Source organism: Zootermopsis nevadensis, unplaced genomic scaffold (genome assembly GCF_977971745.1).
Source record: "Zootermopsis nevadensis isolate Lab colony 2312 unplaced genomic scaffold, Znev_1.0 Znev_ptg000030l, whole genome shotgun sequence".
Taxonomy (NCBI): Eukaryota; Metazoa; Arthropoda; class Insecta; order Blattodea; family Termopsidae; genus Zootermopsis; species Zootermopsis nevadensis.
The window spans coordinates 12,438,771-12,452,031 of record NW_028259162.1 but is presented as its reverse complement, the minus strand read 5'-3'; the positions used below and the strand labels follow the sequence as shown (position 1 = coordinate 12,452,031).

The 13,261-nt window shown below is 35.6% G+C and overlaps 1 protein-coding gene across 18 annotated transcripts in view; it reads right to left on the bottom strand.

Moving 5' to 3' along the window:
• Sting (transmembrane protein sting) overlaps window positions 1-13,261 on the bottom strand; it is a 15,017-nt gene continuing 1,756 nt past the window's right edge. For 3 of the 18 annotated variants that reach the window (XM_022084079.2, XM_022084078.2, XM_022084080.2), the window contains exons 2-10: window positions 12,876-12,967; window positions 10,249-10,305; window positions 9,688-9,875; window positions 8,029-8,139; window positions 6,731-6,872; window positions 6,138-6,310; window positions 3,705-3,882; window positions 3,466-3,579; window positions 1-2,842 (exon numbers count right to left, since the gene is read on the bottom strand). In XM_022084079.2, the coding sequence (XP_021939771.1) occupies window positions 2,769-2,842; window positions 3,466-3,579; window positions 3,705-3,882; window positions 6,138-6,310; window positions 6,731-6,872; window positions 8,029-8,139; window positions 9,688-9,875; window positions 10,249-10,305; window positions 12,876-12,951 (1,113 nt within the window). In that variant the 5' untranslated portion in view covers window positions 12,952-12,967 and the 3' untranslated portion in view covers window positions 1-2,768. Of the gene's footprint in view, window positions 2,843-3,465; window positions 3,580-3,704; window positions 3,883-6,137; window positions 6,311-6,730; window positions 6,873-8,028; window positions 8,140-9,687; window positions 9,876-10,248; window positions 10,306-10,815; window positions 10,892-12,875; window positions 12,968-13,261 lie in introns of those variants that run through there. The other 15 variants (XM_022084082.2, XM_022084081.2, XM_022084083.2 and 12 more) reach the window with 10 other exon arrangements.

Genomic DNA, 13,261 nt, shown 5'->3' with positions numbered 1-13,261 from the left:
TGTCTGGTAATTCTTTATTATTAAAACAATCTTTACAAATATCTGTTTAAAATTTTACACACTTCTATAACACAAATTTGAGATTAGAAATGAAACACATGGTGTACATTACTACATCATAATAAAACATCTTCTCTAAAAACACTTCATGAAATAATAAAAGTTTCCCAAAAATAAAACCATTGTCACTATACAATGTGAAGTAAAGTAAAAAACAAAAGAAAAAAGTAGGCATTTTAATACCCAGAACAAAACTTCAAACATTGCAGCCCCTTGCTGTGCAAATAGGTGCCTCTACCTCTGTTCCAATCAAGAATACCAACCTAAAGTAACACAACACTGTCTCTTTACATTGCTTCACATTTTACACTTACATATTCTGCTTACCCTTGTTATTACTTTTATTAATTTAGTTTTCTTTTCTTGTACACACCTTTCATCACATATAACTTTGTCATAGTTATAATGGTAATTTAATGTCATTTAATGCACACTAATAAAATGTTATCCCATAAGGAACAAAATCCCTTAACAGCAAATGATCACAACCAGTACTTCCTTATTTTATAGATATCATTTCATAACAAGGCTCAGCATTCTTTTTACATAAACATTTATTCAGCATGCCCCATTACAAGACTGCAATATTACATGCATTAATATAAAAAACTTTAACAGATTGTACAACTGTAATGTCACGATACATTGTCACTGTTTGCACTTATGTTCCTGTGCTAAACTGTATTAAAATCAATGGACTTAATGAATGTATTAAAATGTCCTAAATATTGCTGAACAAGTGCTTCATGCAACACTGGCCATGTGCCACCATTCTTGACTATTGCATCTATTAAGTTACGCCTTGGTTATTGTAGTTTTTCGCAGTCGTAGATGAGGTGATCCACTGTTTGTGCTGCTTTCAGACATGAGCATGTTGGGTCATTCTAAAGATGTGCCACACTACGTACATCATTGTTGCACTAATGCAGGGGGCACTGTGCCTCAGGTAATTCTTCCATTAATACAATCTAAGGCCATGGTCACACAGCACTGAACCTCTAATTACACAGGGTCCCTGTCTACATAGGAAAAATGCAAAACAAACAGGCATGGGCAGGCCTACATAGTGTTCTTCGCTCACACTACAGTGAGAATAACACCTAAACAAACATATTACAGACACACTCAATTCAGTAATAACTGTTTTCTTATAGGATTCCTTCACATAGGATTGTAAAATTGATTTTAAACATTTTCTACGTAAATTCAGTTACACCTGTCAAAATTATTTTGAGCAACATATATTTTGATTTTCTCCTAACTAGCCATCTGGCCAGTGAAAAAGATAACATTTAAAATATGTATTTATAACTTCATTTATTTCCAGTGTGTTCACTTATAAACTAGAATGCAACTGTTACTGGCCCATCAATTTAAGTACCTCTTATAATTGATTTTATTGTTTTTATAGTGCAGTACTTAACTAATATTGGGAAAATCTTGTAGAGCTTGGTGGTTAGTCAGGCAATTCCTGCCAGGAGCCTGAAGTGACAACTGCATTCTAGTTTATCAGTGAATATACTGTAGCATGTTCATCAAAATTCATTATATTTTCATTTCTGAGGTACTGATAATTACATATTTCTATATATGTATTTCAAATGTTAAAAAGTGGTACCTTGTTTTAGTTAAGAGAAGTCTTTTAAAATTGAATTTTCTTAATCTCATTCATGCTAGCTACAAATACTTTAAGTTTGTTTTAATCATATTGTGACGTGTTGTGATTGACATTGTTGTATTTGTTTATAGCCATTGTTGCGTTAGACATTATTGTGTCTGTTTATAGACATTGTTGTATTTATATAATATTTACAATATTATATGGGTAAAAGAAGTGTTCTGGAAGACAGGTTCTTTAATGTGCATATGCCACAGGATCAACAGACATATGACATCTTCTTTACTAAATCTGATGTGCCTATTGTGTATATACACTAGTATTTTGTGGTGGGGCAAAATGAACAGAGATATAGCTTTGATTTTTCCATCGCATAACAACAGCATGAAGAGCATTCAGATTAAATAAGACTGGAACTGTCAGATAACATACTCCAACCACCAATAACAGTCTCTATTTATTGTTGTCACACTTAAATAATTGAATTTCTGCAAAATACTCTTTGTATCAATTTTCAGTATTAGTGTTCAATATCAACATGACATATAATTTGGAAGTTTTTTGACTTTCCTGATGGCATATTCCAAAGGAGAATGTTTGTTCCCTACTATACACATATACACACATAGGTATACTAACCATATAATTAAAAACAGACTGATAAAAGTTAGTATCATTTTCACTGACAGTGGAACACTAAAAATACACATACAAATAAATGACCAGCTTTTCTGCCAGAATAAAATTGCATTAAATGCTTGAGTTTGTACCATAATAAAAAGATAACTGATTTAAGATATTCATAGCAAATGTTAGTTTTCTTGAGCAGCAAGCTATAATATTATTCCCTATGTGGGAAATTAGAAACTGTATAATACACAGTTTTGCCTTTTATCTACATAAGTGTAAGTTTGTCTCTGGCATCACAACTGAATGGCAGGAAAAGTATGTTTATTTAATTTACAAAAAAACTGTAAATTTACTAATAATTCTAATCACACGTACATACAACATTCCCCAATGACTATGTCCACCAAAACCAGGAAGTCTTCAGCTGTCACTTGTAACTGCTATGTCAATGTATAGAATCTCACCTAGTTAATTTTTCTATCCTTTCCAGTATTATCCTTGCTACATTAACTCTCCTCTGGTTTTCATCTGTATCTAATAACAAAATAAAACCAGAAATCATTAATTATACTATTCATTATCATTATTATTGACCAAGATAAGTTATAGTTTTGGGATCTATACTAGTGATATCTTCCATATTACACAGGAACTGAGGACAAACTCTAAGGAGATTTCTGGACAACTGAGGCTGGAAACATGCCAACAAACAGTCCAACTCTTTGACTGACAGGAATCAGGAATCTCTTGAAGTACAAAAAAATTATACAGGACAAATTTGTTTTCATAAAAAAGAACATGCTTATCATGTGTGTGGCATGAACTAGTTTTTGCAAGAAATGGTAAAATATATGTGTTTCAGTGAAGAAATTTATAAATTCAGGATTATCAGTTACTTGTAGGACTTGAGGTTGTCACTATATAGTCATACAAAATCTTAGTACACAGCCAACCTACTACATAGCACAACTACCCAGAAGACCACCATCTATATAAGTTAATTATTAATAACATAATGGAAGGTAAGGAGTTGGGATCCTCACATACTCAATCTTTTTGGTTCTGGTTGGAACATAATATATTTGGTACAGAAATTCAGCACCTTAACCTTCCACTCTTTACATTTTCTAGTAGAATTGTAACTGTATTGTGTTTACCTGCATAGAATATAATTTCACAAAGATCTCTACAGTCATCACTGTCTCTAAGAATGTCTTGTAGAGTCTTATAAAATGCAGATACTATTTCATGTTGATGATTTTTAAAAACACCTGGAAATAAGAATTATTCTTTTATACTGTCCTAGTATGACTGCTGAAATTCATAATCTTTCATGCGGAAAATTCAAGAAAGCAGTACTGAGAGTATTTAAATGATCTGTAGCCTTTGTACTCACGTGACATCTTTGGATTCATTTTTATAACATCATAAAATGTTTTTAAGGGTGTGGCACCTTCAGCCACTACATAAACTGGATATAGCGTTGATCTGTCTCTATTCCAGATTTTATACACAGAATTCTTATATACTCTCTGTTTTACTCCAGCACGATCAAGTTCTTGGGTTTCCAAACTCTGTTAAGAAACAGAAAAATCAAAAGATACTTGTGATAACAAAATTATATTAAACTGAATCACCCTTGTATTTGTTGAATTAACCATGGTTCTGTTTGTTGTATGTTTTGTAGAACTTTCACTCTCTATAAGACCATGCATTACAGTAAGCTGATTTAGTGCCATACTTAAATAGTATAAAATACACATTGAGAAACTAAGAGGTTTTAATTAACCTTTATCATGTGCGTCACTGTTTACAAACAACCCAGCTGGCCATGCATCGCACTAGCATACTGCTAAACCATTAACCCTAGGAGTTAAAGTCTGGCCTTCAGCCCCAAACTGCAGGGTTTTAATCCTGTACCACTATATGATAAAGGTAAAATTAAGCACTAGTATTGAGTAAATAAAAATTGAAGAGAATAAGGTTCTTCACTTGTGAAATGCTGAATCAGCTCAAGAACAAATGAAAACAAGTGAAAAGGATTCCATAATACAGAGCATTAGTTTAAATTTCCAGTAAACCCATCCAAAAACTCATCTGTGGTAAATGAGGACAACTCTGGATATGATTTGATGTTTTCATGGCAGTGAGTCTGAAGATTGCTGTCTTTTGTATCTACCCCAAGCCAATTTAACTATTTATCAGAAAGGAGTTCACTATGCGGGTATAAAGATATTTAATAAATTACCCACAGAGGTTAAGAATACCTCAAATAATTTTAAAAAGTTCAAGGTTGCATTAAGGCATTTCTTAATTACTCACTCGTTTTACACTGTAGATGAGTACTTAATTGGATAACTATTGTAATAAAAATACTAATTATATTGTCTTGAATTTAGTACGCTGCTTGTCTAGATGTAATTTTTTAATGTATGTATTTTATGTTTTTATACTTGAGTTTGTGACGTGTTCTATATCCACTATTGGATTCTTGGAACTTGTAAATAAATAAAATAAATATATAAAATTGCGCCATGTAGTCTGGTACAAGTTTACCAATGTTTCAGAGGTCCTTGCTGCCTCCATAATCAGGGTGATGATATGGATATACAATTTTAGAATTTGAGATAGCAATATAAGTCACATGGCAATGTGGCCAGAACATAAAGCTGGCTGTGGAATGTCTGTGATAACTTCAAATTTACCTACACAGTGCAAATCTAAGAATAAGAACTTTGGTAGCATGACTGGACTTTTGTGGTGGAAAGAATTGAAACAAAGTTATTCTCTTACTGGTATTAGGTGGTAAATATGAAGAACATATTTTCTAACACAGAGCATATTTCCTGTTCTTGGTCGCTGTTTGTTGGATAAGACAGACTTTGTGGTCTCCAAAAAGAAGAAAAGGAAAAGTACCATATGTAGACATCCAGCAGTAACTTATATTCCAAAATATAATAACTGGTAAGAAAGCTGTTCTAGAAGGCTGAAAAATTTAGAATAGCATGACAAACTCTTGGCAGCTACTTTGGTATCTGTACATACAGGCCTATATGGAAGAATAAGGCAAGTATCACAAAAACAATGACAAAGTGGAATTTACTACTAACCTTCTCTCTGCTGTAGATAAAGACTGAAGGGTCTCATCAGCAAAACTTGATGACTTGTGATCTCTCACAAGGTATATACCACAAGATCACTGTGGCTTTTACAATCAACTACCATCAGTTATTATACACACAAGAAAAAACTATACCTTGAAAAAATATCAAAAGCTAAACATCCTTGACTTCTTGTTTCAACATACACAATGATCATATGAGCTCTGCTTCAATAAACAACCCTGCTTTCTTTTAATACATATTCTTATTTCATTCTTGGATTATTTAACGATCTTTAATTTTTAAGATTATACACTGTCCACAAGCAATATTAACTGTGTAACTCAGGCACACTTTGAATAAAATATGCAACTACATTTCTTTTTTGTTCAGTTCTAGGGTTTGCCCCAAATAGCAGCCATAGTGGTTCTAGGTAAAGCTGATCTGATATATGTGGCATTAGTGAAAAGTATCACCACAGCAATATAAATTTCTGACAAACAACATAATTTAAGTGATGATCATTAAACTTGTTTTCTCCTAAACATATTGATGCTGCTAAAAGTGTTCTTGTACCAAGCCAGAGAATGTATATTTTAGCACTTACTCATTTTTCACTTCCATGCACAAAATTATCTTACACATCCAAGTCGAAAACCAATAAAACAAAGTTCTCTGAAGTAAATAAATGACTATGAGGAAAAGCAATGTACATAATTTGTGTTTACCATTGCAGCTTCCATCCAGTAATTGGTGCTATTGTGCCAATCTGTAGAAACCTCCATAAGGTCTGTGGGTGTATAAAGATTCCGAGGAATTAAAATAAATAACTTTCTTACAGGGAATGCAGTTTTTAGAAGGCGATGATGGTTCATGAAAGTTTCAATTCTTTTTCTAATACCTAGAATTTAAGACAAAGATGTTAAATTCAGCAGTGTTATAACAACAACCACCATTTCAGTTTAACAGTATGATACTGACAAAATTATATGTTAAAATAACATTTATTGAGTCTGGATGGTTGGACACATCAGACAGGCAATAAAATGAATAATTATATTATACCAGAGATTAATATATGCAGCACCAGAACATTTAACTTTTGTTTTCCATTTCTTTCAGTCCAATGCCAGTAAGGTAACCATTCAAGCTTTGTGGTCACTGAACACTGGCAAAAAGAAATCTACTGTTTATGATAATAAAAGTTCAAATATATTTCTAGATTATAATGTTATTAACATTTTAAGTTTCACTAAAATATTTCTCACTGTGTAATAGTACATACTTGGTCAACCACCAGCAACGGCATAAAGAAACATACCTTTAGCACCTGGAGTTCCTACTTCTGGGTCTGGAAGAACCAAGCGCAAATATCCATAGAAATAATTATATGCCATTCCACTTCCATAATCCAAATTTTTCATACTTTCAATTTGAAGAGAAGTATGTAATACACTTTCCTCCTGCAATGAATCATGATTTTCACATTTCTGTCCAAGTATAATGGTCACATGTGGGTGTCCATCTGTTCTCTTTACTAACATTAGAACCAATTAAGAATATTCAGGAAAATGAATATGGGCAATATGCTAATGAGATGTCTCAATTTTCATATCTTTTATTTATTACCATCAATAATACCAACATGGTGGTCATGGAAACTTATGAGGTAGAAATTACTCTAGCACTGCTTAATGTAAGGTCCTGACATTTAGCATGCTAATATATCTTCAAATATATGCAACTTTTAGTAACACAAATGTTCATAGAATATAAAGTAACATGACGGCTGCACAAAATCTTTATTAAACTCTGACAGGAATAATTAATGAAAACTGCAGCAAGGAAAGTGAAATTTGGTAAGGGGAAAAAATGTACCTAAAAATTTCATATGAAACATTTTATGTACCAAAACATTACAAACATGACAATGAAATGACATTTTAATGCTATGTCTGAGGAACAAATTAAATGTACATCTAAAGCACAGACATTACATACATAAGTAACAGTGGTGAATCCAGGTCTAGAAGTCACAGCATGTAGAAATGTAATATAGTAAAACATTTACGTTATATTTATCCCATTTTAGCAGTCGGGTACACTACTAGCTAAACTTGAGCATTCACCGTTGAAAAGTAAATTATTAAGTTCTATAATTATTAATTTACAGTCCCTGCAAGCTTTCCTTTAAATTCTTTCTTTTATATATATATATATATATATATATGATGACTTCACTCTAGAAATCTTTGTTGATCAATTTTATTATGTTCCATTTCAGATAAGCATTTTATTTCTTGGCAAAGACAGTTGTCACTCCCCACAAATTCATGGTAATGTTGGGAACAGATGGAAAAGTAGGAAGACAAAGACATTTATTAAACTACAAAATATCATCAGGTCACTCATCAGAGTAAAGTGACCTGCCTTGAAATGCATTCTTCTGGATGCTGTTACAGAGAAAATAAGGAGCATGATAAATGTTAGACAAAAATCCAGTATTCAGCACCATATGACCATTCAGTATGAGAATACTTTGGAAAGACTCTCTTTTTGCTATTGGCAGCATAAAAGTAAACTTTAGAACATAATGAAGGCATTATGATCAAGACTTACCATCTGAATCAGCTTAGAAAAGCAGAAACCTGCTAGATAGGGAATAATATTGGAAACAGGCCCTTTAGTCCACAGATACACATATGGGTTTTCCAATATGACCCAAATAAGCTGCAAGAAATACAAATATTTTCAAAATTTAAACATACCTAAAACCATCAACATTTTAAAATTATTAATTTAATAAATGACATTCTAATGTGTGTTAAGGAGACAGGAAGAACACTCAAAAGATGGTTATACAGATCAGTGTTTTCAATGTTTATGGCCTATGGACTGGTAAAACAAAAGTGAATTTTCCAATGACTGGTATCCCATCTTACAACCTATAGTACAGTAAAAATCTACAAATGTAATTACTAAATACATTTGTTTACTAGTATAATTTTAAAACTGATACCTTTATGTGATACTTACTCTGAAGAGATATCATAACCAACAACTAACTAACTAACTAACTAGATGGCTTACCGAACTTGAAGGTTCATCACCGAATTAACCAAAGCCCTCCACCGGACCCTGTCCTGGGCCAACAAAATCCAGTTTCCTTCAACTCCTATCTCCCATAGATCCCACCTGAGATTATCCTCCCATCTACGTCTAGGTCTCCCCAGCGGTCTCTTCCCTTCAGGTTTCCCAACCAGTACCCGGTGCACACCTCCTGTCGCATCCATGCGCGCTACATGTCCCGCCCATTTCACTCTTCTCGACTTAATCACCCTCACAATACTGGGGGAGCAGTACAGATTTTTAAGCTCGTCATTGTGCAGTTTTCTCCACGCCCCATCGTCTTCCCTCTTAGGCCCAAACATAACCAACAACAATGTAACATTTACAAGAGATGGAGCAATTGATTGCCACAATTTCATGTCCTTTTCCTCACCATTCAGCCAATGACACCACTGCAAATGGCAACAGGGATAGGAAGGAAAGGTATCAAACACAAATTCAATATTCATATGTGGCAGATAAAAAGGGAAGGACTGGACAGAGATTCGTTCTAGTGTGCTCACTCAGTGAAAAGATGCCAGTCTGTTTGGTGTGCTGAATGTTGGTATTTTTAGAACTTGGCACACCAGTAATTTACGATTTGAAGAGCGAGCCAGAATTAAGTTTTGTGTATAACTAGGTATGCCATTCTCCCAAACTTACAACATAACCATGGAAACACATGGGGACAAGACCATGTGTTTGGCTGCAATGTACAAATGGTTTAGGTGTTTCAAGAAGTGCCAACAGTTATGGAGTATGACCCACAGAAAGGACAGCAATAGCGTGTATTGTAGGATAACATCCTATGCTTGAGAGGTCAAGCAAGATGACTGTAGACAAATGACTCACAAAATCACCAATATTCTCAATGTGTCACATGACAAAGTACCAGCTTACCAGTCTCTTATCATACAGGAGTACCTAACTAGTAACATCACTGTTTTTCCAGTCTTCCAGCTCTCCACACCAACTCCTGCTGATTACTGCCCTCTTGAAAGTATACACCTTCTAGTCAGCAAGAAAGCCTAAGACTTATGGTGGCTATATGAAAATATCTGCAGAATTATGAACACTAGCAGAAAGCTATTAGAAAGCAGTGTCCGGAAAAGCCAGCCAGGTGAATAATCAAGAATTTTGTTATTGTGCCACATATTTCAATTCACGTACCACTGCAATTATTGCAGATATGCTGCAAACACATGAGGAAATCATATTAAATTCATATGCTTTCTGTGCTGCAGATTTTTTGTCTGGGTATCGTCCAGAAATATGGCACAGTTCTTCGGCCAAAAAACAAGTTCTCCAAGCAACATGTAGCAATCCAACAGTAAATATTCCAATTGCAGAACCTGTAACTAAACATAGATATTACACTAAATGCAACAAAGATGACCTAGAGAACATGTTATAAAAAAACTTTCATTTCAATACTTTTTATAGCTTTCCTTCTACCAAGCACCATGCTACACAAGAATACATATATCAATTCTCTAATGTTGGCAGTGAAAAATGGCTTTATATGTTTAATATTTCAGCTGTAATGCACTCAACAGGATGCAAATCTGGCAAAACTAGACAGGAAGTTGACTAGGCACCTGATAAGCCAGTATCTTCTGATGACCAAATTTAAAACACAGAAATATATTGTGTATCTATGAATAATTATTACTGACTCAAGACTGAGTTATATTTAATTACTACTGTTAACTGTTTTAAAAGTTTCCTTACCTACATACATTACAGTTTCCATCATGCCTTCTGTACAGAACACCATTCCTTGTCCTACTGAAACAAACACAAGAAAATAATTAAAACACTTGATAGTTTCTCCTTTTGACAACACAAAAGCAATTTAACACTCAGTTTAGTTTAAACAGGAAATGTGGGATGGCAAAGAATGCAACGGATATTCTCCCTTCACAAAGTCACTAGTGCCATGTTTCAGAAAAGCAAGTTCCAATACCAGCCACTGCTTTTGCCATGCAAGGCCAAAACATTTCTATTTTAAAGCAGCTCCTTATTAAACAATGGATGCCAATTATAAGAATATTAACAACATTTTCTTTCTTTTGGAAGTTCATCTACAACCATACCCAGTAAGTGACTGTTGGCTGGCCTTGTTTATATCTGATAACATTTGAGTGACATGGTGGCTGATTCAAGTGGAAGTATGCACCTTTTACTTAGGCAGAACCTTTTTTGTTCCTTTTTATATGAAAGAGAGGTTATTCCATGATCTGATCAGGGAGAAGCTATCTTCATTCTTCATACTGTTTAAGTGGAGTTTTATCTTACCACTTCCCTGATAATCTGGTCCATCACAAAGACAGAGATAGAGCTCCATCCAAGATAACCATACAGCACCCAAGCCCTGAATTCCATAATAATACAAGATATGTTATACTAATTTTGTGTTATACAATGGCAAATTTCTGAGGTACAAGAGACATACATGGCATTTTAGGTCCTAGTTGTATTTCTACCTTCAGGTGATTGGACAGATTTTGTTACAATTTTACATATTTTTAAGATTAATGATGAAACCTAGTACTAAACACCGTACTTTCTGAATACCAGGCTAGTATGCTGACCACTAGACCACTGGGGTGGCTGTAGTTCATCAGAATCATAGTAACTTAAGTTGGCCAAGTCTCTTTGTAAGTTATCCTTGTATTTTTTTGTTTCAGTTTATTATAATTCTTTAATAATTGCATTATGTTAACAAGACAAGAACAGGTTTATATTTCACAAAAAAGTAATCTATGTCCATTGCTGTCTTGTTGCTTAATAACTGTTTAATGCATCAAACTGTCAAGATATGAGGGGCAGTCAAAAAGTTCCTGGAATTGTGGTATAGCACTGTAATGGTAGGACATATGGCAACGCTTACCTAATCACCTTCAAAGTAGGACCCTTGCGCGCACACACACTTGCTCCATCGATTCTGTCATTGTTGGAAGCACCGGCAAAAGGCTTAGTTTGGAATCTTCCGGAGTTCGGCCGTCGCATTCGATTTGATGTCCTCCATGGTTGCGAAACCCACCCCCTTGAGGCCCATTTTCAGAGTAGGGAACAGCCAGAAGTCACTCGGAGCGAGATCTGGAGAGTATGGTGGTTGGGTGATGACGGGAATGCTTTTCTCGGCGAGGAATTGCTGCACAACCAGCGAGGTGTTGAATGCGACGGCCGAACTCCGGAAGATTCCAAACGAAGCCTTCCGCAGGTGCTTCCAACAATGGCAGGATTGATGGAGCAAGTGTGTGTGCGCGCAAGGGTCCTACTTTGAAGGTGATTAGGTAAGCGTTGCCATATGTCCTACCATTACAGTGCTATACTACAATTCCGGGAACTTTCTGACTGCCCTACGTACGAGGTGCGATCGGAAGGTTTCAAGACTGCGCGTATAAAAACCCGTACACTTATCTCAGGTATTAAATTCATCCATCACCCTCGAAGTAGTTCCCCTGGGAGTGAACACAACGATCCCAGGGCCGCTGCCAAGCCTGGAAGCATCCCTGGAAATCTTTCTTTGTCAGCCTGTCAAGCACCATCTGCGATTCTGCCTGAATCTCTTGCCAAAGACTCGCCAAAACGGCTACGGAAACCTATGAAATGCTAAAGCAAGCATTTGGGGAGTCCGCAATGGGTCGTGCACAAACTTTTGTGTGGCATTCACGTTTTAAAAATGGCCGAACCTCTGTCGATGATGACGAGCGTTCTGGACGACCATCTTCGAGCACAACGCCCGAAAATGTTACGAAGATTCGGCAGGCCATTCACGAAGATCGACGTCGTACCATCAACGACTTGTGCGACATTGTTGGGATAGGCTATGGGACCTGTCAGCTGATTCTGAAGGACGGAAGCGGCCGTCAAAGTGGCGCAACCACAACTGGCTGCTGCATCATGACAACTCGCCAGCGCACACCGCCCTCAAAGTTCGGCAGTTTTTGGCCTCAAACACCATGGCCGTCATCCCGCACCCTCTTTAGCTCCGTGTGACTTATTCCTCTTCCCAAAGATGAAAATTCAGCTAAAGGGAAGGAGATTTGAGACGATAGAAGAGATTCAGGCAGAATCGCAGATGGTGCTTGACAGGCTGACAAAGAAATATTTCCAGGGATGCTTCCAGGCTTGGCAGCGACACTGGGATCATTGTGTTCACTCCCAGGGGAACTACATCGAGGGTGATGGATGAATTTAATACCTGAGATAAGTGTACGGGTTTTTATACGCGCAGTCTGGAAACTTTCCGATCGCACCTCGTATATCTCCATGATGGTAAACGCAAATAGATAGAAGAGTACATTTCCTGATGATGAAGTAAATATAACAAATTTATCAAAAAATCTTACCAATTAATAAAACTGAAATTAAACCAATCATGCACATGCCTGCTGTGTGCCCTCTTTCATTTGGTAATTCCACCATCTTTTACGTTTGTTACCTAAAACACAAAAACATTAAACTTACAGGCATTCCCCCCAGAAAATTATCTGCTGCAATCTTCTGCAGTAGAAGTTAAAATTGGAAAGATTTAATCTTAGAAGTTAAATAATATAGGTGTTAAAGAACAGCAGCGTTGAACAGATCTGGAGCTTTAGAAAACTGACTGGCCACATTGCAGTGGTGTAGGTGAATCGAGAAAACAGCAACAGCCCAACGGGGCCTCCTAGATTTCACTATGTTACGTAATCCATACAATTTATGCAACTCCTCGTTATGCAATATTCTAAATTCC